The 26,878-nt window shown below is 44.6% G+C and overlaps 1 protein-coding gene across 2 annotated transcripts; it reads right to left on the reverse strand.

The window, feature by feature from the left end:
* Positions 1–823: 823 nt before the first annotated feature.
* On the reverse strand, positions 824–25,338 carry LOC138121985 (protein argonaute-3). 2 transcript variants are annotated; one of them, XM_069036027.1, is made up of 19 exons: positions 25,101–25,338; positions 18,388–18,559; positions 17,187–17,307; positions 16,446–16,654; positions 15,106–15,242; positions 12,912–13,046; positions 10,715–10,802; positions 10,446–10,593; positions 10,020–10,139; positions 9,420–9,542; positions 9,114–9,247; positions 8,504–8,688; positions 8,067–8,226; positions 7,330–7,420; positions 6,310–6,504; positions 5,847–5,981; positions 5,179–5,280; positions 3,930–4,129; positions 824–2,907 (listed from the first exon to the last, which is right to left on the reverse strand). In XM_069036027.1, exons 1-19 carry the CDS (start codon positions 25,117–25,119, stop codon positions 2,799–2,801), a joined length of 2,583 nt encoding a protein of 860 aa, XP_068892128.1. In that variant the 5' UTR covers positions 25,120–25,338; the 3' UTR covers positions 824–2,798. The 2 variants fall into 2 exon arrangements, with proteins under 2 accessions (XP_068892128.1, XP_068892129.1); XM_069036028.1 differs by lacking the exons at positions 15,106–15,242; positions 16,446–16,654; positions 17,187–17,307; positions 18,388–18,559; positions 25,101–25,338 and adding an exon at positions 14,272–14,339.
* Between the last annotated feature and the right edge of the window lie 1,540 nt (positions 25,339–26,878).

A 26,878-nucleotide genomic window follows, 5' to 3' on the forward strand; every position in this document is an offset into this window, starting at 1 on the left:
AAGAGAGATTAAAACTTCCAAATACTCTTCACATGAAAACCAGGTACAATGTTACCTTGACAACTGAAGTCACTTTGCCAATGAAGTTTCTTTAGTTTTTGGTGAAAGTAGCAAGCAAAAAAGCTTCTCAAATCCGAGTCACCGAGTGTGGGCAGGATGAGAAGCGGCTTTGAAAGGAGAGTTAGAAGGCTTTGTAAAAAGGAATTTTCAGCTAAATGCCAGAAGTCCACAAGAACTCTTTGTAAAATAGTTATTTTTTAAAAAAAAGTTCTCTGTTTCAAAAGAAATTTCTGTATAAAGCTTAAGCTGAACATTTTACAAACGGCACTGCTACTGAGAGAGCTTTAGGAGAAAAGTGTCAGGTCACAGACTGGGAAAAACATCTGAGAGACTCACTGAGAAACCACCTCGCTCAAAGGACTCGGTTGCACCCCTCTCCCTGCACCAGGTGTGTCCAAAGGCACTCACAGGGACAGAGCACTCCGAGTTGGGACCCCCTGGCTCCAGGGGTCCCCAACGCCTCGGGGGCTGCTGAGCCCCCCAGCCACCCCCACATCCCCTCCGAGCACCCCCAGCCATGCCCATCCCCACCACTGTTTCCAGTGCAATTTTAGCTTTGCCAAGTTAGTCTCTTTACATTATTGTCCTTGATTTTGAGAGATAAGATAGGTATCTACACCAGCTGTTAGTAAAGCTCTTGCAGACAGTGTTGCAAACAGCACTACGGACATTTCCATACAATATACAAATGCACAAAATACAGTACTTGGTTTCCTGGCAGAAAAAAGAGGGTTCATGCCTGGTGAAGCAAAATGGGCTCAGATTTTAGGCTCAAAATACAGTATATTGGCAAACAGCGGATTTGGTGAGAACGAGGAGAGAAGCTACTTAGACCAACCAGGTTTTCATGTGAGAGCAGGTGGAGGTCGGGAGGGCTGGGATCACAGCAATGCCCATACAAACAGCTGCAGTAAATATACTATGAACCAGTGCAAATAAAAACAGTCAAAAATGCAGTTCACGAGTTTACAAAGTGCAAAACTCCCCAGTCCCCTTGTTGAATAAACGCTCGTCTCTGACATCTTAAACATTGGTTTTAAGTGGAATGAAAGAGTCCCATTGGTTTGTTTCACATTTCAGTGATTTAACATGTTAGAACTATCCCAGCCCTCTTTATTTGCAAAGTGAAATGAAGTTACCAATAACTTAATTTTAAAAGGAAAGTCACTATCAAAGAGGAAAAAAGCCTAAAAACTTTTATTAATTCCAGACATTTTACTGATGTCAAATAGGTTTAACTAAGCATGTAAAAACTGAGATCTTAATACAAAACCCTTTCCATTTAATTCAAATATGCTCCACATTTCAAAGCCAAAAATAAGGCCAATTCCTTTGTTAAATCAAAAGACTGCAGTGACAAGTAAAGCTTGCAGAAGTCTAGAAGCATTTTTGTATTTTTTTTTTTGATTTAAAAAAGGAAAATTCAAGATTCCTTCTGACTATAAAACTTTCCTTTCAAAATTAAGGCTTTTACTTTGTCCTTTTAAAATCCTGGAGGTGTCCATTCTCCCACGGTCCGTGGTACAGACACTGCTTCAGTACAGCTCAATGGACACAGTTTTTCTTTAGAATGCTTATTGCACTAAAAGATAGCAAAACAAGTTGTCAGTTTTTTTAAAAAATAAACATGATTACATTTCTAAAAAATAAAAGTTGATGTTGACCATATGTTCTGTAATAATTAAATTAAAGCATTATTATTACTCTAATAAATACAAAAGAAACAAAAGGAAGCTAAACTTCAAACACACATACATATGAATCACATTAAGGTGTGAGAGGCAGCAAGTAAAGTAGCAGGTTTCTTTTTTTTCCAAAAAGACCTTAGCTCTAAAGTTTCAGTTCTGGTGGTTACTGTATGTCATCCCAGAAAACCTGGGACATCGGATCTCACGTGAAGCTTCAACAGATTTGACATGCCAGATAGGAAAAAATTGAAACTTTTGGACTAGGTAAAACAGCAGCTTTAGTAAATTCCCCCAGGGAGCAAGAAGAGTTGGGTCACTACTGCCTGCACATGAACCACGAGCTTCTTGGATTGCTTTTGAAAGGGAACTCTTGGAGCTGAGAACTCCAAAGCTGTGAGAAAAGACACAAAGGCAGCCGTTGGCTAAATTAGGTTCAAATTATTGGATTAGTGTGCGAAACATCTTCCCCCCCTCACTGTTTCCTAGCTAGTGCTGTACATTCCAATGCACTTGGATATGTTCACATTCGAATGCTCGATGGCAATACTGAGAGAAAGATTCCTCAATGCACGGGGGTTAAAAACTTAATTATTTTCTTTTTTTGCACACTTCCCTCCTCCAAACAATCACTGTGATTGTTCCTAAAAGGTGGTTTGTTTTTTGTTTTAAATTACACAATAGATTTTAGTTTATTATTACTATTTTTTTTTTTTGCAACAATAGTTGTGCTGCCGAGCAACTTGAGGTAAAGGCAGAAGAGGGTTAAACTACGAGAAATAATAATTAAAAAAAAATGATGGCGGTGCTTCCCACAGGAGCCCGCCCCAAAAAAGCAGTTGGCTGGTTTCATATTGCATAATAGTGCTGTGTTCCTGGATGAAGTAAACAATCTTCCTCGTGTCAATTTAAGGGTGAGCCTCTCGCCCCTGCACAGCGTCAGCTCCAGCACGATGGGAGGCACAGCCCTTAAACCAACCCCCTGGAAACATACATTGTATGTGGCTTAAGTTCTCAGTTCTCCTCTCCGTGAGTGTCTCCCGGGTCATTGACTTAAGCGAAGTACATCGTGCGTAAGGTGTCTTGGTGAATCTGTACAGCCTTCGCCAGGGCCTGCGGGTCTCGCCCGTTGCTCTGTCCTGACACGTGGCTCCCTTCAGCACTGCAGGGAACGAGGGAGAGACAGGCAGGGCTGTAAATTGTATTAATTCGGATCAAAAAGCTGCTTTCGCATCTCTTCGACAGAATCACAGAATCACTGAGGTTGGAAATGACCTCTAAGATTGAGTCCAACCTGTGACCGATCCCAACCTCATCTCCCAGCCCAGAGCACTGAGTGCCATGTCCAGTTGTTCCTTGAACACCTGCAAGTATGGGGACTCCACCACCTCCCTGGGCAGCCCCTTCCAAGGCTTGACCACCCTTTCCATGGAGAAATTCCTCCTGATGTCCAACCTGACCCTGCCCCGGCACAGCTTGAGGCCGTTTCCCCTTGACCTGTCCCTTGTTCCCTGGAAGCAGAGCCCAACCTCCCCTGGCTGCCCCCTCCTGTCAGGGAGTTGTAGAGAGTGAGAAGGTTAAGGTTCCACCTGAGTCTCCTTTTCTCCAGTCTGAGCCCCCCCAGCTGCTAGCCATAGGACTGATTTTCAAGACCTTTTACCAACACAGCACCAGTGACAGAACTGGACACTGAGTAATATCAACTCTTGTATTCACCCAGCAACCTTGAGGCTTTTGACAAATCTCTTCTATGGCTGCTCAGCTTGTTCATCTAAAAATAAGCCTGTTATAAATACATTGATGGCTTGAAGGTTATAAAATATTTCTGACGTACAGAGTTAGATAAGTGGAAGCACTTAACATTTGGTTCATTCATGACTACTCTGATCCTAAAGCAAAAAAATTAAATCTGTGGCTTGATTCCCTCAGACCACATCAAAGTCATAACAAAATTCTTCAGTAAACTGAATTCTTTTAATCTGAGTGTTATTCAGTAGAATCCACCAACCCACTCTGGTCTGATGTAGAACAGCAGCTTCCAGGAGTGATGATCTTAACATCAGTCCTAGAGGTAACAAAAACTAAGTGCAAGACCGGCAGGAATCACCCGTAGTCAGATGGCTTTAGGCCTGACAGTGAAGGAGAGCAGTGGAGACTAAACCCTGAGCACACCCTGTGATTTACCTGTCGTGTTCCTTGTCCACGAGGTGGTAGCGTGCTCTGAATGCCACCAGGTGAGCGTAGTAGGCGGGCGCGGGGATGGAGACGGAGCGGGTGCAGCGCACGTACGTATGGCACAGCTGGTACGTCAGCAGCTGCAGCTCGTCTGCTGTGAAGCAGTTGTCATCCCACAGGACGTGGTAGTGGGAGGGACGGCTGGTTCCCTGCAGAGATGGGCATGGAGGGTCAATTCTCTGGGTTTCCATCAACAAGTCAGGTTTTGATGTTCAGAAAGGGCCAGGCTATCTAGTGTGAACTTCTATGTAACAGCAGCCAAACAAGTTCAGTTTTATGTCAGGTCTAAATGTATTTTAAGATGAATAAGTCTAATATATACATGATTATATTGCTCTAAATATTCTTGCTAGGAAAAAAACCACTTCTACATAACCCTCAGTGATCAACATCTGCTCCCAACATGACTAAACCATGATTACAGCACCTTTTACCTACCTTCAGATAAACTCAGAGACACATTTCCCAGAGAAATAACTGGTGCTTTTACATCCCTCCAGTTCCTGAGCACTCTAACTGCAAGTATGAACACTAGAAACTGAAGTTAAATCTTACAGTGCATCTGAATTGGGTAAATAGTTGTGCTTTAGCCAAGCTACAAGTCTCTCTTTTTAAAACAAATACATCCAAAGAATTCGTTTAGTTGAGGTTCTTTATGCTTTGTTATATTAAACACAATGAGCTGCAGCTACACCCAGCATTTCTGCTTCAATACAATTTTTTTTCCAAGGGGCCAAAACCCAGCTTGCTCAGACACAGTGTAAAGGTTGACAAAAAACCCACTGAAATGATTCAAAACTGGACAAGTCATGCCCAGCCAACCTAAACAAAACTGATGACAATGTGGTCAGACTCACATGATAAAAATTTGAAGAGCAAATTTTTCTTTACATTTTAAGCAATAGCCTGACACAAGTAGAAAGATTTTTTTTTCAGAAATAACAATGTTACAAAATAAAGCGAACTCTTTAATATAAACTTTAAAAAGCATCACTTACCATCAGTGCAAGTTCAAAGGTGCAGCAGAGACCACCTCTTAAGCAAATCATACTCTAGGTCCCACAATAATGTTTTACCTCAGATAAAACTGAGCTAAAAGAACATTTCCTGCCTAAATAACTATTTGTAAACAGGTGTCACAAAAAGGAGAAAAAAACCATGTTCTAAATTCACATTTACTTACACAAAGCAACCGTACCTGTATTCCAGCATGGCTACAGAGGTAAAAATCAAACTCGTAGGGGTGTGTAATGTCAGTATCTACAGTTGTCCCAGCTGGAATATTGCCACTTCGTCCAACCTAGAGAAGAGGTTTGTTAAGTGTGGCCTCAGCTGTTTATACAGCTCAACTGTAATGAAAAATACAAGTTTCTATTCACCACTGGCAAGGTTTCGGCACACGAAGTGCCACAGGACTGTTTGGAATGTGCCACTACATCAGCCTTGGAGGTTTGACAAGGACACTGGAAGGCTCTCCAGCACCTTACACAACACTGCACCTCCAGCACATCAGAACTTTCCAGCTCAGACTGAAGAGCTGCACAGACATTTGTATTTAGAGCTGCCAGCTCCCGTTTGGTTTGGACTCAGAAAAAAGGTTCCACCATTTTGTACTTTCTTCTATTACAACTGCTGGAGATTGGTCCTGAGTAGTCACATGGACTTTAGCTCCAATGTGATGTTGTGGGGGTTTTTAACATACTTCAGGCCAATGATTTTTCAATTTGGGGCACCATTTTATCAAATCAACACTTCCCTGCATGCACAGACAACCAGATGGGAGAAGCCCACGCTAATATTTTCTCCAGCAGCCTAAAAGATCGACATGAAGCTTTCCCAAAAGGCTCCTCAGAGGGCAGTGATTACCCTTTCTGTTCTGTCAGCACAGAACAGCCGTGTATGATGTCGCTTCTGCACCACAATGTAGGTTATTCCAGGCTGGTAATCCTTCTCCAAACTAATGCAGGCTTCTCTAATGGCCAGCAGCTCATAATACAAAACCTACAAGCATAAGAACAGAGGAGTTTAGGTTTTCCTTCCATTGTGTTCAACACCTACTAACTTGGTTCAGTTAACAGTAGGCACAACTTTGGCATGCAACTCATAATCTTAGAAAGTACTTAGAGATATGTGGTTTCCCAAATTTGAAGACTTCTCTTCCCAGACAGGAAAGCAGCTGCAACTCTCGTTACCCAACAAGATCAAGAAATTCTCTCCTTAAAAGTCTCAATTATTTTGTGTAAATGTAAGCAATTCAAACAGTACTAAACAAGACCTGGAGCTATTATGGAGTAACAGAATCTTTCAAGAAACCCACAACTGAACCAACCTGTCGGAACTGTCCCTCAGAGACCCCGTCCCTGTAGAAGATGATACGAGTGGGCTTGAACCGTGTTGATTTGTAGAACTGGATGAGCAGCTCCCTGACCATGGAGGCCAGGTCCTGGATGATCTCCTGCCGGGGCCGCTGGACCCTCACCGTGGCACAGTACCGGCTGGGATGAGCATCCATGCTGCCTACAACCTGGGGGGGAGAGTGCAGCAGGGAAGGCTTCAAGCTCAAATCTATACCAAAACAATTAAAAGCAAAAAAGCCAAGAGCGGCAGGTACAAGATGCTTGTGCTAAACAACAACCAGAGTAACACTTTCAACAGGAACTCGTACTTGGTACAGGTTTAACACCTTTTGCCCCCTGAAAAGCATCCTGAAATGCACCTGCAGAATTTGGCTTCTCACTAAGGCACAGTTTTATAATCCAGATAGACATTTTTCTGTGATGTTTTCTCACCTCTTACACAGAGAAAAACCTCAGCTTCCCTTAGTTACTTTAAACAAAGACACACTTTCCATAACTGCAATCAATGACAACTAAAATACCAAGGGAAAGAAGTAGGAGAGGACTGACCAAGCCTCCAATGACCACTTTGTGTTCCTGGACTGTACCAACACAAACATAAGAAATATCAACACAAACATAAGAAATATCAAAAACATTTCTGCCAAACCAGGCCTTTAATTACACTTTTCTCCTTTAAAAAGACAAAAAAGTGTTATTGGCTAACATCACCAAGCTGTGTTATTTCCTGGAGAATATTTCTGCAGAAATATATTATTTAACAATGCCATTTTACCTTCATTTAAAAATTAAAGAGCTAAGAAACCAGTCTGAAGTATCAAGCAGTTTTTTTTCTTTTAAATACATGATTTTTAATATCGTTTGGAATGTGTACAAAGAACAGGCATAAGCCCCAAAAGATACTTGATACAGACATAGTCCATGAGTTGCATTTACTATTCTAACATTTACCCAAGATGAAAAAAACCCCATGTAAATTTAATAAAACTTACAGCAGCAATGGAAGGCTTCTTTCCATCTCCAGCTGGAGGGTGAGTGACATCAGCTCCCAAAAAGATCACTGGCTGCTGGAACACAGAAGGTCTTCAAAAAGAAAAAAGTGCTAAGTCACACTCATAGCTGAAGAGCTGCCACAAGGTCATCGCTCACCGTGGGGGTTGTTTCCGTCTCAGCCTTATCAGGTACCCAGGCCAAGGCTCAACAATGGGATCTTTGTGCACAAGAGCTGAACTTGGAGCCCTCCCCAGCAGAGTCCAAAACACGCTGCAAACACACTGCCAGAACTGGGGCGTGATTCTGGTGGGGAGCAGCCCCGGGGCTCCAGTGGAATGGCACAGCTGGGGGCTTCGGAGCCCCGATGTGAGCCTGGGGATCCCCCGAGCACCACTGAGCTACAGCACCAGCATACACATTATACTGTTCTCCAGGACTTGAGCTGCAGGATGGTCTTACACGCTGCCTCTAAAATATTCTTCCCCACACCACTGTCCCATATTTCAGCTTTGATACTGATCAAACATTTGACAAGAACCTTGGCTGAAGATCTAATGCACAGTCCAACCACCACTCTGAGCCTGTGCTGGAAGGAACTTAATTCTACCTCAAACATCCCATACTAGTATCAGAATATTTTAACTTAAAACTTGGCCACGTTTAAATTTTGGGTGCTAAGTAGCAAACGTAACCACATCTGTTAAAAGAAAACCCAATGCAGTCTCCAGAGTCTTACCGTTGATGAGGTACAAGGATGTTGTTGATTCCTCCTAGTTTAACATTAATCTTCAGGCACAGATTTGAGAGGGTCTGTGGAGATGTTTTAATGACGTTCTTGACCTGAACACACTGTGTGGCCATTCCCAACAGTGTATCTCCCACACGCTTCACCTCCGCTGGGAAGCAAAGGGGACAACAAGGAGACAACTTGAGTCCATTTGCTGTTAATGCTGCATTTTGACCTTGGATAAGTCACAATATTTCAGTGTACACACTCTGCAGTAACTTCTAACTTATCTGCATACTCGGACCTGCTTCCAAGTTATCTTCAGACACAAACAGTGGTTTCTAATGCCTAAAGGATGGTTCTGAGTAATTTTTAACATATTCCAGGCAACAGATTTCTCTGAATGATACCTGACCGAGCAGGTAAAGACAGAGGTGTGCCCTTACCATACACAGGTGTCTTCCCTGGCAGGATGACAATGATGAGCTGAAGCCCTGAATAGGTGTTCTTGAGGTGTCGGAACATGGGCTCCACGCTGTCTGCACCCTGGGCGTACTTGCAGAAGCAGGGCTGGCCCTGGATTGGCATCCCAGCATCCTTGGAGATCTTGCGTAGCTGGTCTGTGAAACCCCTGAAGATGAGGAGATTTTTTGATTTTTGTAGTAGCAACAGTACACAATAACCAAAGCACAAAGGGACAGAACCATCAAAGGAGGATGATTCCAAATAGCTTCTAAAGCAGCATTTAAAAAACTTTTATTATGTGCAGGCTGTAAAGCTGTGAAACACCACATGGGCTAAAAAATAGTCTAGACACCTTCAATACTTTGTTCAAGATGCCAGAAGGGACTATATACAGTGATGTCACAGGACAAACACCCCACAGCGTACCCGGTACAGTGTTTTGACTGTAGCTTCCAGCACAGAAGCAAACCAGCCTGGATTCTCTCCCTAACATCTCACATTAAACTCAGGTAAAATGCTCATTGTAATCCTAAATTCATGTTTCACTCCATTAAGAGAACAGTCCAAAGCCTGAACCACGACATGCCTTACTTCAGAATTTCTTCTCTGCACTGTCTCTGTGTTGCAAAGCAAGCTATGGCCCACATCTTGATCTCCACCCCAGTGTGGAACTGCTTCCCTCGCATGTCCCACACACCGTGGCTTGGTGTTGCCACGGTTCGATTCTGGGGAAACAAAAGCAACAGACACTCAAGTGACTGAAAAAGAAGCAGCTAGTGCTATTTACAGTTTCAGGATAACAAAAGAGTTTATTATACAAAGTCTGATCCCTGAAGAGTCAAGGTGTACATGAAATCTCTCCTCAAAACGGAAAGCAGAGGAAAAGGAAAGCCTCACCCGTCCTCCATACTGCAGCATGGGGGCTGGGAGCACACGCCCCGTCACGTGGGCCATCTCATCCCGCACTTTGAACTGGAACTCTTGGACAAATGGATCTGCATCATAATTTGCGCTTCTCACCTAGGAGAGATTTTTCCATGTTACAGAAGTATCTGATTATAACCCATATAACAAACAACAGGCTAACAGGAACATTGCAGAAGCGTTGTTACAGCAATTTCATTGAAAAAGGCTCAGATTTAATTGCTCAATACTATCAACCCATCCCCAGTGAAAACAATTACTGCCATGAGATATATTGGATGAGATGGTTTCTGCTCCCTTCATTACTCAAGTGCTCATTTTCAGTTTGTTCATCCAAAACCATTTTGTTTCCTCACAGTAAATTAAGCGTAGAGATGAGAATGCAAGAGCCTGTACTAGACTCAAGCTATCATTGCAGGCCATTTTAAATAAATCCTATTAAAAAAAAGTAGTTGAAATCTGTTAAGTTAAAGGATGAGGAGGAATGAAAAGACTAGGAAGTTTTGCATGGATGTAATCCAGCCCAATGTCACTCTGAGCAGTGTCCCACTGAGCTGGGAGTGAGGCACTCACCAGTCTGCTGATCTCCTCCTGCCTGTCTGGGGCAGACCTGGCTGTTGCTTTTATCATGGTCGATGTCTGATTGTCTGTCAGCTTCTTGATGCACCTCTGGCCAGCCACGATGTTACACACCTGCAGGGGAAACCAGGAGTATTAACTCACACCAGAAGCACTCAGATTGCACCACACTGTACACACACAATACTATGCTGTCACTATAAACCACAACCCCAGCACGTTTAAGCAACTGCCTGTTCTTTCTCATAGTTCTAAACTTTAAAGCCCTTTGGGTTGCAGACAGTCTTTAGGGAAATTCAAGAGTGATGAACATGTAAACCTGTAAACACACTTGTATTGCAAAGAGCATCGATTCTTAATGTTTTGCAAACTGATAGAACCCACCCAAACCCAGCTGATCTATTAGAGTAAGGCTCTTACTTCTAAAGGCAGGTAGGTGTGTTTTTGTTCCTGTCCCACTTGCAGACAAGGAAGGTGAGGGTATTTCAGCTGGAGGTTGTATTTCTCTCTGAAATACTGTGCTACTGTCCTCTCCACAGTCTGGCCATTTTCTAGTTGTAAAGGAAAGCTGAAAAGACAGACATTTTAGTAAAATATTAGTTGTCAAATACCATCATCCCAAAATTAATGGTCCTGTTACTCAGTGTGAAACTATCACACATTTCATGCTCTGACAAAAAGCCTCTTACGTTTGATGACTTGCAGGCCGTCTCGTTACATTACAGACACGGTACTTCCTTCTCATTGTCCCACAGTGAGTCACTTCTACCTTTAGACCTGCATAAAAGCATCAAAAAAACTGATGCCATAACTACACAAAAATGTACACAGGAGACACAAGGTTTCAAATGAGCATAACCGCTTTGGGGTCAGCATCAAATAGCACAAATATAAGAAATTATTATTCTCGAAACATTTTTACTTTCATTATAATTTGAGTTCTGACTAATCCTGATTACTATCCTCAGAAAGATATTTAGAACATTTTAGAATATTTAACGTTCAGTGTCTTTTGAATTTTCTGTAGCAGTTTCATTTAAACAGCATTGACTGAACTTGGAGAGCTGTTTTCACCATATCCTCTTGCTCTCATCCTTAATCTTGTACATCTCTCCAAACTATCAGTTCCAATGTAATTGAAATTTAAAAGACAAAAAACAAACGTTTCTACTTTCCCCCCAGCTTTGTGTCCACATTCAGCCTGTAATTTTCTTTAATTTCACTGACCAAGTTTAACTTTGCATTTTGAGCATCTCGTCTCAAAGCACACAGCCTACACACCAGAGCCTCTCCAGACTTATCTCTGCCCACGATAATCATGACAGTGGCAGCTCCGAGAGGCTCTGGGGGCTGTTGCTGTGACTGTGCACACACTGTGCTGTTCACACAGAGCAGCCTCAACATCTGCTGGGAGCACTGAGCTTATCACACAAGGGCTGCACAGCATTCATACACTGCTGTCTTTCCCCAGCTCCACAGGACAGAAGGCAGCTAAAAACAGAGCCTGGGTACTCAAAGGATTCACCTACAGTAGTAAAGTCTAGTATTAGTGAAGTCCAGTAGTAAAGGCCTTTGAGAGACCAACTGGATGGCTCATCTTGTCGAGGCTCGTGTGGATTGGGGACCACTGACTGAACACCCACCCAAAATCAGGTCCCCAGGTACCAGACACCAGACTGTTTCGTTTACTGGGGACACAGACACCACAAAGAAGCACTGACTGTACCGCCTTGCTCCCTGACAACACTAATTGCATGAAGAACTCAGAGGATGGCACAGTCAAAAATAAACCACCACTGCCCTGACATGGCATTAAGAGAAAATAGAGAACTATGGGGCACTGTGACCACAGACAAGGGCTGATGAACACAGAGATATCTGGAACTCATTCTCTGCTCTGTCATTACTCTGCTGTGACACTACCAAGGCAGTGCCCTCCCCCAGTGCTGCTCACACACAGCCAGCTCTAATGCAGGGCTTGTTTTGCTGTACAGGGTAACATCCTGGCTGGAGCTCCCAGACCCTACAGCAGCAAAGGGGTAACTTTCAGTATTTTCTGGCTCTGGTAACAGAGCCTCTGAGGCACCTGAGATCAAGCAGAGGCAGTTTCTCAGTCTCCAGTTACCTGCCCTACAGAATGAAGACAGGCAGATGTAAAAGGGGACATGCTAGGACTAGCACAAAATAACTCCTGTAAGTCTTTTTTCAGTCATGACTGTTCCCTTTATGCCTATAGTTCAAATTTACTTTTTAGCTGCCCAGTATTTCACTAGTGTCTAATCTTGCATCGAGTGTTTAAGAGCTGAGCTCCTTCAAGGCTTTTCTCTCTGCAAATTACACAGGAATGGAGGATATGGGAAAATACAAACCCAAGTAGCATATATGGAGTGAAACCACTCAAACCAGCAGCTTATGCAATTCCTTTGGAATGGAATTTGGCCTTCAGCTGCAAGTGGTACTTGTTTTTCCACAAGGCAATCAGTTATTAGAATTCACTGTAACAACACTCTTCCAAAGAATCAGTGTTAGCCTTGAAATCAGTGTTCACTTTGCCACAGCATTTAAACAGCAGGAGCCCACACACAATGCCAGGTGGCCTCAGGGACCCTGGGATAGGAGAGGTTGGCACCAGCCACTTACCTCTGCCCAGGCAATGAACAACGTGCTCCCTCTTTCCCTCTAAGCCACTGGGAATGTTTTTCAGCTCCCATTTCCGCAGAGCCGCATTGTTTCTCTCAGGATTAGAGCTACACACATGGATACTAAAATTCTCTTGGCAGTTCCAGGCCCTTCTGATGCATGTTAACCAGGCTTCCAGTTAAAACAATTCCCTTAGAATTAACTTAATTGAGTTACCTAGGACAAAACAGACCCATTTCTACTCACCCTTTATCTCTTTGGTGAATTTTACCCGATGAGAATCAGTCAGAGGTCTTGGTTGTTCATCAATATTATGAATGTCAAGGACTTCACACATGAACTGAATTACAGGTTGTGCTTTGTAGAAGGCAGTGGCAGAAACTACAAAGAGCAAATTATTAAGTGTAAAAAACCCCAGTCAAGGTGTTGTGAAGCGCTGTGAGCTCACATCATTGTTTCTTAGGATTCCACGTAAACCTCAAGCACATTTAGAAACAGAACAGCAAGCTCTGCGAGAGTAAAATACCAAAAAGCCAGCAGAAGGTCCACAGTGACACATCTGTATCCAATACAGTCATCCTGCTACTACTTGGAATTTCAGGGGTTTGAAGAGGTTTTTCCCCAGAGAACATTTATTTCTAGAGAGCTGCAATTCTCTTTCACCTCTGTATGGAGCTGCAGACACAGGATTAATACCTCTCTACTGCAGACTTTTGAACATTAAAAGCTAACATTATTCAACATGCAATATAATTTTTTCAATTACACAATCTGCTCAATTACTGAAACAATATCTAGTGTAGACATGAGCACTATTTTGACTACGCACAAATTGTGTTGGTGTAGTGGGGAGTGCAGCCCTTGATCTATTCAAATCTCCTACCCTCCCCACATGCTAACGACACAATCACTTTAAGTGACAATATACTGGTTTTAAACAGGACAGCTGACTTATTCCATGGAAGGAAGGTCATAAATCATCTTCTTGACAAAATTATAAGCAAATGAAACAACACCTTTGGCAGGAAAGGTGAGGTGGGACTAGACAGAGCTCAGACATGAACTGTTCCACGTTTAAAACTTTGAATGGCAACAACAGAAAAGAAATACTCAACAAGCATTTATCAGTTTTCTGTATCTCACGTACCAAACCCGCCACACACCTGTGCTCATACAACCCAACATTCCTCAGCCATGTGTCACTTGAGCAGCCCACAACCTCACAAGATGCATCAGCCAACACCTCCGGATGCCTGACATTGCTCTGGCTTTCTGAGTGACCCCAAATCCTCACACTCCCCACCCTGGCAGTGTGTGGGTTGTCTCCCACAGCAACACTTTCAAGGAGAATCTCACCCAACAACTGAAAAACCTCCAGTGATGGGATCTGAAGGCAATTTCACAGCCTCCAATCAGGAAACAGAGCAACAACTCCACGAACCACCAACTTACAAAGGGCTTAAAATTTCTCATTCACAGGAAGGACTGAAAAATTTCTACTCCAAGAGTTACTACTACACTTGCTAATGCTGGTAAGAAAAATTTGCCTCACAAAGTAACAGCACAGTACATCATCAATTGATGTAAATTCATCCTCTTCTCCTACCTGAACTGCAGCTCTCTCAGTACCTTGCATATAGATACCAGCACTGGTTCTTTCTGGGACAGGTTAAGATTGTTAACTCTCGTTTTTCAAGCCACAGCTGCTGTTTTACAAGAATAAACCATGTGACTTCAATCACACGAGAATCACCCACAATTTACGTAAACCAGAACACGTGGACTTGCAAATTTTCAGCAAGACAGCTCAACATCCGCAATATTTTATTATGCTCCAAGACAGATGCTAAACACAACCTGACTTGGAGTGCTCAGTGTAGAGCAAGACAATTTACCTTGGGTTTGTAAAGCATTTCAAAGACAGTGAGAACTGAATGTGAATTAGAGAAAACCTCAGGCAGCACCTGCACCTCCACCACTGACACTTTTGAATGAGTGTTCAGTAACTAAATAGTCGAGTGCTCAAAGGACACAGGAGTCTGACACAGGCACCAGTCGATCCCAGATCCATTCATCTGGGACTCAGTACAGTGCTGCAGAGCTCATGCTTTTGCATAAGAAAGCCCATCCCAATCAGCCCTATTCAGGGAAGTGTTTGGGGTATGTTTTACAGAGTTTTCTTGGAACTGAGCACCACTCACTGTGTACAGCTGCACAGAGCCCCTGCCTCTGTCACTGGGGATGTACCAACACTGAAGTTAAGTAGGAAAACAAGCCCTGTGCAATTCCTTCTTATGCAGGGATATTGGCTTTTATATGGTAGCTCAATATCTGCTCAAACATTGACATGATGACAAATGCAAAGAAAAAGGACTAGAATTTCTAGGTAGCCTTTGTCGTACACGTCTGGTCTGAATCTCAGCCCCGAATCTCCACTTACCATCGATGTTGAGCATCATTTTCCACATGGCAGGACGGACTGACTGATGGAACCCAAACCAGACCTCCCTGCCCCCTCCCAGGGGGTGGTCATAGCCTTCTGGAGCTGAGAAGAAGGAGCGGCCCACAGGGGTGTACCTGGTAAAAAAGGTGGCCACATATTTATGTTCTTGCTTTCCAAACACAAAATTCATGTAACAAAGATTATGAATGTCATGGTTTAGCATAGTTTGATAACCACTACAATAACACACAGCATTATTATTTTTTTTAATTTTGTGCACCAGCAATCTGTGCCAAGAAGCAAGTTTAAACAAAATACTCTGAATGCTTCTGTTCCTATTGCAGTGCTTTTAAATTTAGACAAAACATTTACTATTTTTAGCAATGCACAAACCACTTTCAGTTTTTACAACAAATCAAGAACTAAGTTAACTTACTCTTCCTGATCTTCTGCTTCAAGAAAGTGGAATCTCCATCAGAGAAGAGTCTGTACAACTGCCTTGTCTATACTGGCCTGACCCTCAAATACTATTTTTCCTATTTCATAAGGAACTTTTGAATATAAGATATATTGAGAGAAGCAAAAACTATGGGGGAAAACAAAGAACTAGAGGAAATAATGTTTCTCTCACAGGTAGAAAACAGCTGCTCCTGAGCCTCCACACCTCCTGTCTTGTAATGCACAGGCATTAGTACAGAGGTTAACATCTTCGGATCCAGGGAAGCTGGGGAACACTGGCTTCCACAAAACCACAGGCCACTTTTTTTAGGAGTAAGTTACACCCAGTGAAACCCATCAGAGCAAAGCCATCCTGCTGCCTAAAGCCAGCAAACTTCAAAAGTAACTCTCATTAACCAAATCAAGTGAAATTGGCCTCCTCTAAATTTCAGGGTTCTGAGATAAAATAATAAATATGAGACTTTGTTAGGACAGGTATCTGGTCCCAGCCATGTATTTCAGACATGAGAAGCATGCACTGGTGACAGTGTATTGATGGATTAAAGAGACTCGTGCTTTTCACAGGGACTGCCATCACTTGGCTCAAGCTGAGCAGAACCAGGACAGCAGTGCTACAGCCCACTGGAACCTCTCAGCATTTCAATTAAGGCCTATTATAAATGTCTGCTGTTTCTTGATCTTTTCCAACACACACATCACCTGCTCTGCCTACAGAAACACTTGCACAAGACTGGCTACAAGCTCCCCATTCAGCTCACCAGCTGAGCTGCAGAGGGGAATGAGCAGTTTCTCTTTTCACCTGTGAAGAAATGGGGATGAAGGTCTCCCAGTGGGGATACTTCAGGTAAAGACAGACTGCAGGAAGACAGTGAACCTACTTCATGGAGGGGAGGTGTCGTAGCACCACATCGACAGCATGAACAGGGTTAGTGCTGATAGGTTTGTCTAGTTCCAGAGGCTCAGGCAAGGTTCTTCCTGTCAAAACTTCATGCAGCAAGTGCCAGCTCACCCGAGAAACAAACTTTATTGACACTTTGAAGGGACGATCTTTTCCACCTTCTCCGGGTAGTGTCACATCCAAATCCACCTGGGCAGGGGAGAAAAGACAGAAATAAAAAGCAGCTGTTTAACCTGGAGTCTGGTAGCCTTGAGATTCCACTCCTTCCCATAACTGGGTCAGAGACTCAAAAACTCTGATACTGAAGACACAGCACATTTGATGAAAGTACATTACCAAATGCACAAAACGAAGAGAACTGGGCCCTGACCAAGCAGCAGAGGATCATATAACTTTTTATCACCTCAAATCAGAAAGCAATGCATTCTAGAAAAATTTTGGTTTGTTTCTTTATTCATCATAAAACCATGTATTACAGTTTATAAAATGAAATGTTTTAATAGATTTACCTGTAGAAAGCAGCTACTAAATTCTACAGGAAGTTCTGAATGCAACTATTACATGAACATTTACATACACTGGAATTTGCAGGAAATATACCAGAAGGACTCCGTTTCAGTACAGATACTTCCAGCTTTTCTGAAATCAGCAATATTTAAAGTTGGGTTTTTTCCTCTCCTATGAAGCTGCTACCAACATAATGTGTTCTCAGTTATCTTACCCCAGTAGTGGCCACAGGAAGTGGATTGGCTGTATAGAGGCTTCTTTTCCCATCATAAACTGGTCTACGGTCCCCAAATATTGTCACTTTAAAATGCTGCACCATAGAGTCCACCACGTCCCTGGAAAGGGGGATATTTACATTGAAGATGTTTCTGAAGAAGGATCAGACCTGAGCTGGCTCCCACTCCCCACTGTTTTGCTGAAGTAGTTGCAATAAACAATACTTGAGTGAATTATAAACACCCACTGCTATTCCTCCAAAAGGTGCTTCACATACTTCAACTAAATAAATAAACACTACAGAATAAAACCAGAATCAATGCAAATGCTCAAATACTGGGAAATGCTGGTACTGAAATAATTTCATAAACTCCTAGAAATTACCAAGGCCTTTGCATTATCTTTATTATGGAAAACAAGGACACTGTTACCTTGGAAAAAACCCACAAAGTGGTATTGTGAAAAACAGCACAAACCCCCAACTGGAAGCTCTGCCAGTACTGTCTGCAGTAATGTTTATCTGCTCCTCAGTTGATGAGAGTTTTGAATTCTGCCTACACTTGTTATAAACATGAAATGCCCTAACAAAAAAGACTTGTCTGTTAAGTCCTTAATAACCTGAGTTTTTACAAAATCATGTAAAAGCCTTATCCAATTTGCACACAATTACAGATTCATCTCCCTTGCTTTATTATAAATTGATGGCAATAAAGATTAACCCGACACAAGCACTGAAATTATACTTGAAAAACCATCATGAAATTTTCAGCTTATACAAAAATGCTTCTTGATGTGAGTAGTAGTTAGAAAGAGACTTTTGGAACACCTCCAACTGTAACAGGCTGTTGGGATCTGAATTCTTTGGGCAGTCTTGGCATTTCAGTGGCACAACTGCGTCTCACTTGACACACCACAGTTCCCTTATCCTACAGAATGGAAACGCTTTCCTTCAGCACGTGCAAAGCAGCCGTCCCACACAGCAGCAGCTTCCAGACACCATGTCCTGGTCAGGCAATATTAACCCAAAGTACTTCAGGAAGATAATAAATATTGACTTCCTCTTGAAGCTGAATGAGCAGCAGCACTTTCACCTCCCAGCTGGGACGTGGGGAAAAGGAAAGAAATTCTCCCTTTCACAGCTCTTGATGTCACTCAACATGCCCATCGGTACAATTTACAAGACAAAGGTATCTTCTCACCTGTTCACCCTCCGAGGACACTTATCTGGTTTGATATCCACCTCATAGAGGTAGACATCAATCTTTGGGATTTCAACTTGGAAGCAGTTGGCCAGCAGTTTAATGGGTTTGCCCATGGTGCCATAGCCGGGACGTCTGGGCACCATGAGCAGGGGCTGTGCCCCCACGGGTCCTGTGAAGGAAAAATCCCACAGATTAGGAGATAAGCACCACAGACAATTCCCTGAACCAACTCTCAGGACAACCAGGCGGGCACCAGAGCCAGCACACTCGAGGAAAGGAAATCAGCTGTCTCCAACAGGATGCTGCCCATGCAATTCCAAACAAATGCTTGCCCATTTTTAATCCTTAAGCCTCCACCTACATCTAGACTGTTCTCTTACTCATGAGCTTCAGAGATCAGCATGAATAAAATCAGGAGCTTTTGTGTAGGAGATTTCCTAAAAAAACCCCAACCAAAAATCCAAAACAAAACCAAAAAACCCTTAAACAAAAACCACCCCAAAAATATCGTAGAAAGTTTTTCAAGTCTTTTCTGAACACCCTGGTAATAACCAAGGGGCTGCAGAGTACAAAAATACAGAGGTAGCTCTGGACTGATGAACAGGATTTGAGATAAACTCTTCATTTCAGTGCCAATATCAGCTTAGTCTTGGAAGACAGATTATTCTTGAACTTTGCTGGCTGAAAATGGATGAAGAGTAAGACCATTACCTCCCATCTAACTGCCCCCATAAAGCCAATTTGCCAGAATAGTAAAGACTCAGATTAAGACACGGGATTGTAAAACTCCTGATTACTTGTGGGCTAGAGAAGAATACCCAGAACTGCTCAGAGAAACATCAAAATCTGCACTGAGATGGGTATTTTGAAAAGCAGCTAAAATACCTTCCCAGATTTGGTCCATTCTCATCTATTTAATTTGCTTTGCATTACTTAGGTGAGAACCCTCCACTCAAGATCTGCATTACTCATGCCTTACAAACCAACACAGTAGTAAACACAGCCCATTTCCCAGAATTTCTACTGGTATTTCCACTTAAAAATACCTCTTCCCACTTAAGAAACAACAACAAACCCAAAATGCTTGGTAGCCTGAGTTTTAAGAACTTACTCTTGGTACAAATGTCCTGATTTACAGAGCATTTGAACGAGGTAGTGCAAAGTTCTCCCCTCTCCTCCTACTCAGTGACGCAGGCAGCAATTCCAGCCCACTCATTTTCATAGCAGAGTTAAAATGTCAAGTGATGGGAAAAATGTTTTTTTATTTGTCTTTTGATTAATCTCCATAATTTCTGTAAAAACCCCTGTATTATCTTGAAGGAAATCGTGTCCTGAGAACAGGTGAACATCAAAGCCAAGTTCCTCTGTAGCATTTGTCTGGCTCTACCCAGAAAACTACTGAAAAATTCTGAGTGGGGCTGGCTTGGAGCCACAAGATAAAACAAAACAGAAACCAAGAAGCATCATTTAAAACCCGCTCACAGACTCTGCTTATGCAAAACTTGTTCCAAGCATCTGCTCTCTTCAACTTTTCCTTCATTTTAATACTCTCACATGAGTAAAAGCAGCTCTACAATTTACTCCAGCTATATTTGCAGAATATAAGCCTAAGCAAAAAGAAGTTACTACCAAACATTTGAGTGGCATAAACAAGTCAACAGCTCATTTTAATATTCTGAAGACATACACACCATAGTTTATATTTAGTTCCTATCGGTAGGAAAGACTAACAAAACTGCTGAAATAAAGATAACATTAAAAAGGTTCTTTGGTCAGCCTTGTGTCCTGCTTACCCAGCTCACCCTGGAAGAAGTTAGAACACAGATTTTGGCAAACAGGAATTAAGTGACCAATAAACGAATCAGAAGTGCAGGTCTACACTACAGTTCAGGTATAATTTTTAAAAATTCAGCTATTTTGCTATTATTGTGTGAATCATCCACTCCCTTGGACAAATGAACTTAAAAACGTGAGTATGCCATTAGTGCCCAAATACATGAGCACCCACTCAGAAGACCCTACTTTCAAGAGACACTGACTTGCCAGATTCTGTTATGGAAGTCTTGTGTCAGGGGCTTCAAAGCTGTGACTCAAACACCAATAAAACACAAATAACCAGTGACACTCTGGGGATGGTTCCACCGCTGATCTATCAGTGACTCACCCAATCTCATGCCTAAGTCCTGTGTCAAGCCCATGGAAATAAACACACAAACCAAAAATATTCAAAGTACTATTATTCTACAGAGTACAGGATGCCCGAGTGGCAGATCCTTTCCTTCAAGTCCTTTAACCATTGCAAAAACAAAGTGGGTCAAGGCTCAAAAACCTTTCTCAGAGCAGCAGCACCGTGAGGCCTCCTCTGCAGGGGATGGAGCAGCCCCTCGATGCTTCCAGGGAGCTCTGCACTGCTCAGCTGCCCACAAGTTTTAGAGGAGAAACTTCTCTGTGTCAAAGAAACCATTACACTCTGCCATTACAGCACCAGGTATGTACATACCATAGAATTATGGAACGGTTTGAGTTGGAAGGCACCTTAAAGATCATCTCATTCCACCCCCTGCCATGGGCAGGGACACCTTCCACTATCCCAGACTCCTCCAAGCTCTGTCCAAGCTGGCCTTGGACACTTCCAGGGATCCAGGGGCAACCACAGCTGCTCTGGCCACCCTGTGCCAGGGCCTCACCACCCTCATAGGGAAGATTTTTTTCCCCAATATACCATCTAATCCTGCCCTCTGGGGCAGTGGGAAGCCATTCCCTGTGTCCTGTAACTCCAGGCCTTGTAAATAGTTCCTCTCCATCTTCCCTGTAGGCTCCCTTCAGATATATGCCTAGGATGTTCCTAAAAATCTAAGAAAAACCCCCAAACCAAGTCTGTTCAGTGTGCTGGAGCAGAGCTCAATTCATAAAACCAGCTCGGTGAAGTCCCCAGCACTAAAACTCAACGGATTTATAACAGAAAACAATGAACACACAAACAGGAACTAAAACTGGTGCCTCAGACAGATTCTTGGGAGGTCTTTGTGCAGCTAGGGAGCACGTCTCAAGATCATGGAATGATCTGACTTGGGAGGGACCTTAAAGCTCCCCCAGTTCCACTGTGGAAATCCCTCTAATGGTTTCAACGAGCTCTAAGTGAGAATCTTTTCTTCCGTGGAAGTGCCGATGTTCCAATCAAGCTTAAACAGCCGAAAGGGACGGCGATTCCTCGGCAGCCCAGCCAGCACACGGACACGTCTGGCCTGCATCCAAATGCTGGCTGCACCTACCTAGCAACCAGAGAAGCCCTGTCGGAATAAAGCCTGAACACAGCGAGCAGGAGCTCAGAAACCTGCAAATGCTTCCAACACACCATTGTACAAAAAACTGCAGCTTCTGGCACACACGACGTTTTTACAGAATGAAGCAAAATCGTGATCTCCAGCAGGATGCTAATAGGAAATGCAGATTTCCTTACAGAAAGGGCCATCCCCACCAAGCTTTCAAAAAAATTATCTTCTTTCCCATTGTGGCTTCAGCATTATAAAGCCAAACTCTATTAACAGAGATAATTTAGAAGTTTTATTTTTGTTTATACAGCAGTTCTAAATCCAACTGGATGGGTGCTGGAACAGCCCAAAACACACCATCAAGGCCTGAGCAGGTAAATACAACTTACTCTGGCTCAGGAAGATGAGGCAGATTTGTGGAACAGGTCTTGGCCTCCAGCTGCACCGGGAAGAGCTCTCCATGAAGGGGAAAATGAAAAGATTCCCTTTCACAGGGCCTCTGGCCTCTACTCAGAGGCCCAGCCTGTGGAGCTCTAAGAAAATCTCATCACTAGCAAAAAAATAACTGAATTCTGGATTAAAAAAATACATAGGGGAGATTTGATTCAAATGCCAGCTTCAATGATCGAGCTCCTTCTGCCAGAAATCATGAATTGCCTCATTTCTGTCACTTGGCCTCACTGGGTGGCATTACATTATTTATGAGTAATGCAATCCATGTTTTCTAAACATTCCTCCTTTCAATTTAGGGTTTGGTTTTTTCGAAGTTTCAGATGCTAAGTTGTATTCAAACACATCAAAAGCCAACATTTTGATGTCATGCTCAGTGACTGCCAACTGCACAAGCAAATACTGGTGTGGTAACTCATTCTGGCCTAATGGACTTACAGAAACACAGTGAAGTGTTTTTGGAAGAATTTAGAAGACAATCAATGCTCCTGAACCTTTAAAAAAAAATCTAAATACAAAAAGCTTTAAGCCCAAAAAAGCAGCTTATATGCACATAGTGAAGTTAATACCCAATTGCTCTGGGAGAAGAGAATGTGCCAGCCCACACAAACCCTGCAAGACTTTTCCCCTGGAAGGTATTTCCACAGACCAAACTCAGGAAGGTAAAAATTAGCTCTCGAAATACTCTTTGATACCTTCACCTCTGAGGATGAAACAATTTGTAAAGTTCATACTCTGAGTCAAACAACTCCCACAGCAACTCCAGTGGAAATCTGCCACTGTATCTCAGAGCAGAATAACTTTTGAAGGCAACTATGAATCACCCCCCTTCCCTGCTCTACCACACCCACAAAAACAGGACTTTTAATGGGCCTCCCAAATCACTACTCTGAACTCAGAGAGAAAAAAGCCACTTCTGGGGATTTTCTCTGCCCAAAGTTTGTATGGAAAATAAACAGAACGTTAAGGATGCCTGCATTGCTTCATTAAAAACTGAAATTAAAAAGAAAACAGTCCAACACAATTTAGCACTTTTAACACAAAAAGCTGTGAGTTTTGAAAGAACAATGTAGGACATGGAAATGAAGACAATCAGCACTGATCCGACTTGGTTACACCACAGAACATCCCCTGTTGGTTGGTTGAACCTCCCTGCCTTTTGGAAGTTTACTGAACACTCTCCTGGTGGAAGTGCAATGCCTGACACTGGATTCGATCTGTGCTGAGAGCAGCTTTTCCTTCACTTTCCCAACTGAACATTCTACTGCTGTTCCACAGTTTGGTTTCACCACAACCCATGCCCCGAGCAGCCACCTTCACATCCTGCTCCCACTTCCAGTGATGTTTAAATTCCATGGACCAAGAGAGCCATAGTACTTCCCAGGTTCCTCAGCCTAAGCCTCTCACACAAACTGGACATCACCTACAGCACTGCTTCACCCAAGATGTCCTGGCACATGCTTCCACTTTACTCCAGGGATACTCACGCACCAATCTTTCTTCCCCACTCTGCTTATTTTATCCCATGTTTTCCCCTCATGCACAGAAAACAAAGCACATCTCAGTGTCCTTCTCCCTTTCATGACAGAGCTTTGATCCTCATTTGTTCCACCAAGGATGGTTTGTGTCCTCCTGTTCAACACCCCAACGCTTGGAACATGAGCACTGCACTTCCCTCGTCACAGAGCAGACACGGGAAGAACACTGCAGCAGCTTTGCTAAAACCCAACATACTGCAGCCTAACAACAGGTAAATTCACTTCAAAGGAAAATTTAACCATTTATGGGTTCCTCTTGCATATCCGTTTATCAGGAGACAACTACAATTGCACCAGGTTATAATTAGAGTTTATTTAACACCGTTTAAGAGAGCATCATATGGATTCCAACAGATTGCTAAAATCCTGCATCTTAAAATATTTTCAACCATCACAACCTCAAGCCAGGCAATAGCTGAGGTAAGGAGTTTTTCCAGCCAAATCCATTATTGTCCTTAAATCTCCAAGTATGTTAGGAAAGGATCTTCACATGGAGATGAGAAGGCACGTTTTGTGTTAACACCTTCTATCTCAGTCTTGTATTTTCACCACCTGTGGTACCTATTCAAGTGGCAGACATGGAACTGCAGATGACTTTGGACATTCCTTTTGCCATCGAGGTACAGCCAGGGAACTGCTGATTAAACACTGCCCAACCCTCAACCCTCCTCTGCTGTTCTGCCAGACTTGGAATAAATTATCTTGAAAAACTTCATCAGAACTTCCTTCTCCAACCCTCAAAATCCATTTAAAACACAAAGTTGATAAATACTGAGCACATGCTTTCCCAGCAAAAGGATGAAACGGCCAAAATGAGAGGATTTTCATAGACCCACAGAACGATTTGGGTTGGAAAAGACCTTAAAGGCCATCTCATTCCACCCCGTGGCACAGGCAGGGACACCTTCCACTGTCCCAGGCTGCTCCAAGCCCCGTCCAACCCGGCCTTGGGCACTTCAAGGCATCCAGGGGCAGCCAGAGCTTCTCTGGGCAACAACCACCTCGGAACGATTATTGTGAAGCAGCACACCCAAAGGCACCAGAATCAGCCCTATAATTCAGCGTGCGGACACACAGGGGCCAAATGCCCGGCGTGTGCCCGGCAGGAGCTGCTCCAAGGAGCGCTGCCCGGTCCCGCCGGGCTCTGCGGGTCCGTCCCTCGGGCACCGGCACGGCGCGGGTTACGCAAGCCGGGCACACCGGTTATGAAATACCGACAATTCCTCCTCCACCTCCGGCACGGGAAGCCGGACACGGAGAGGCTCGGCCCCGGCTCTGCCCGGTACCGGGGCCCTGCCCGCGGGGCTCAGCTCCTCCCGCCCGATCCCCCACGGGGCGGGCTCGGCCCGGCCGCTGCCCCGCGGCACCGGGGCGGGCACCGGGAGTTGGCGGGGGTGGGGCGGGGGGCCCGTTTCCCGACCCCGCCAGGCCCCGCCGGGCCCGCGCTCACCTGCGCTGCCGATTTCCATTCATGGAGCTGGGGCGCAGCCGCTCGGGGCTGCGGCGGCCGGCGCGGGGCTGCGCTGGGCGGCGGTTCCTCCGCCGCGCTCCCGGCTCGGCCGCTCCCGGCGCTGCCGCCGGTGCCGCTCCCGGAATCCCCGGTGCTCCCGGTGCCGCTCCCAGCGGTCCCGGCCCCTCACGCGGCGGCGGAGGCGGAAGTGGCGTGGCCGCCCCGCAGCCCCGGCTCGCGCGGCCGCTCCCGCCCCGCCGCGCGCGCGCGCCCCGCACGCCGGAAATCCCGCCCGCGCTTCCCCTTCCCCCGCGCGCCCCTTCCTTTCCGGGGGAAGGGGAAGCGCGGCCGGAAGCGGGCGGGGCGCGAGCCGGCGCGGTTGCTGCGGCAACGGGGGAGGGGGGAGGCGGGAAGGGCGGCGGGAGCCGGCGGGGCCCTCAGGGCCTGGGGAGCGCGGGGAGGGGGGAGCCCCGCAGGCACCGGCGGCTGCCCCGGAGCGAGAAGGACGGGGCTGGGACACCGGGAAAGCAGAGCATGAGTCCGTCGGGAGTCAGAGCGGAAGCACCGGGGGGATTATTCCCGACCCCGCAGTGTTGTGGTGCTTCAGTACTACGCATTATGTCTGCGGCGTTCTCCCCTTGCCGCAGCAGCTGCCGTGTGCGGCGGCTTCGAGGGCTTCCAGCTCGGTCCCCAATGAATTCAGCTGACGTTTTCTTAATCCTCAGTAAACCCGCCAGGAGAACCCCCGCGCCCCGGCCCCGGTGACGCCCAAGTGTTCCCATGCGCAGGACATGGACCCGCTGGATGGGAGCGCCGGGAGCCGCCCGCACGTCCCGCACGCTGGCCCCGCTCTGCGCTGCCGGACCTGGAACACGCGGAACGCGTCCGGCCGCGACAGCGCTGCGGGAGACACGGGGTGCTCCCCGGGAATGGTCACGGTCCCGACCCTGCCAGAACTCAGGGAGTGTTTTAACAACGCTCTCAGGGATGCACAGGAGGGGATTGTTGGGGTGTCCTGTGCAGGGCCAGGCATTGGACTCGGTGATCCTTGTGGATCCCTTCCAACTTAAGGATATTCTATGATTCATGATTCGATGATTCACTGTATCAACATAAATTCAGAGCTTATGCCTGCCCTGTTCTAATTTTTTGAGACTTTTTAGCAATGTTCAGTACCAGTTTGTTACAGATTTGTTACACAAACTGGCACCAAACAAGCAGACGGATAGAAGGGGCAAGATAGAAAGGGAAGAGATTCGAATGTAACAGACGTAACAGGCTCAGTGCTGGGTCAGGCAGTGACACCTTTATCGCTATTTCTTCTGCCCTCAAAATATCATTTTTTAGTAAGAGCAGCATATTGGGATTTGTCCAAGTAGGTTTGAACCTGCTACTCATTGTGAAGAAACAACATCACTTTTTCTGGTAGTGAGAGGGGCCCTTCCCCTGGGAAACAACTGGGAAAGTACTGAAGAACTGGAATTTTGGGCCAACAGAAGATCCACAATCCAAATTTCAGGATCATTATTAAGAATTACCACCCCGAAGACTCCTATCTGAATTAGTCTTTAAAAGCATAAATTTAGTTATCAGGTGAGTGACACAGTAAGGATTTTAAACCCATGCAAATTAAAGGTAAACTACTAGAATATTTCCTTAAGTGAAATTGGGAGTGGGAAATGTGATCGCCAGGATGAAGCAGATACGTGGGAGAGAGGCATCTCTGCAAACACACATCCCCGAGGGGCAGCACATCTGGTCCCACAGCTCGGGCACTG

The sequence above is a fragment of the Aphelocoma coerulescens genome, chromosome 23 (assembly GCF_041296385.1).
Source record: "Aphelocoma coerulescens isolate FSJ_1873_10779 chromosome 23, UR_Acoe_1.0, whole genome shotgun sequence".
NCBI classification, from domain to species: domain Eukaryota; kingdom Metazoa; phylum Chordata; class Aves; order Passeriformes; family Corvidae; genus Aphelocoma; species Aphelocoma coerulescens.

Excerpts from the sequence above, each read along its gene's own strand:
- LOC138121985 (XM_069036027.1), bottom strand. Across the intron at positions 10,594-10,714 it reads CGGCCTGCAAGTCATCAAAC|CTTTCCTTTACAACTAGAAA; the intron begins GTAAGAGGCTTT and ends CTGTCTTTTCAG. Across the intron at positions 4,130-5,178 it reads GTAGCCATGCTGGAATACAG|GGAACCAGCCGTCCCTCCCA; the intron begins GTACGGTTGCTT and ends CCATCTCTGCAG.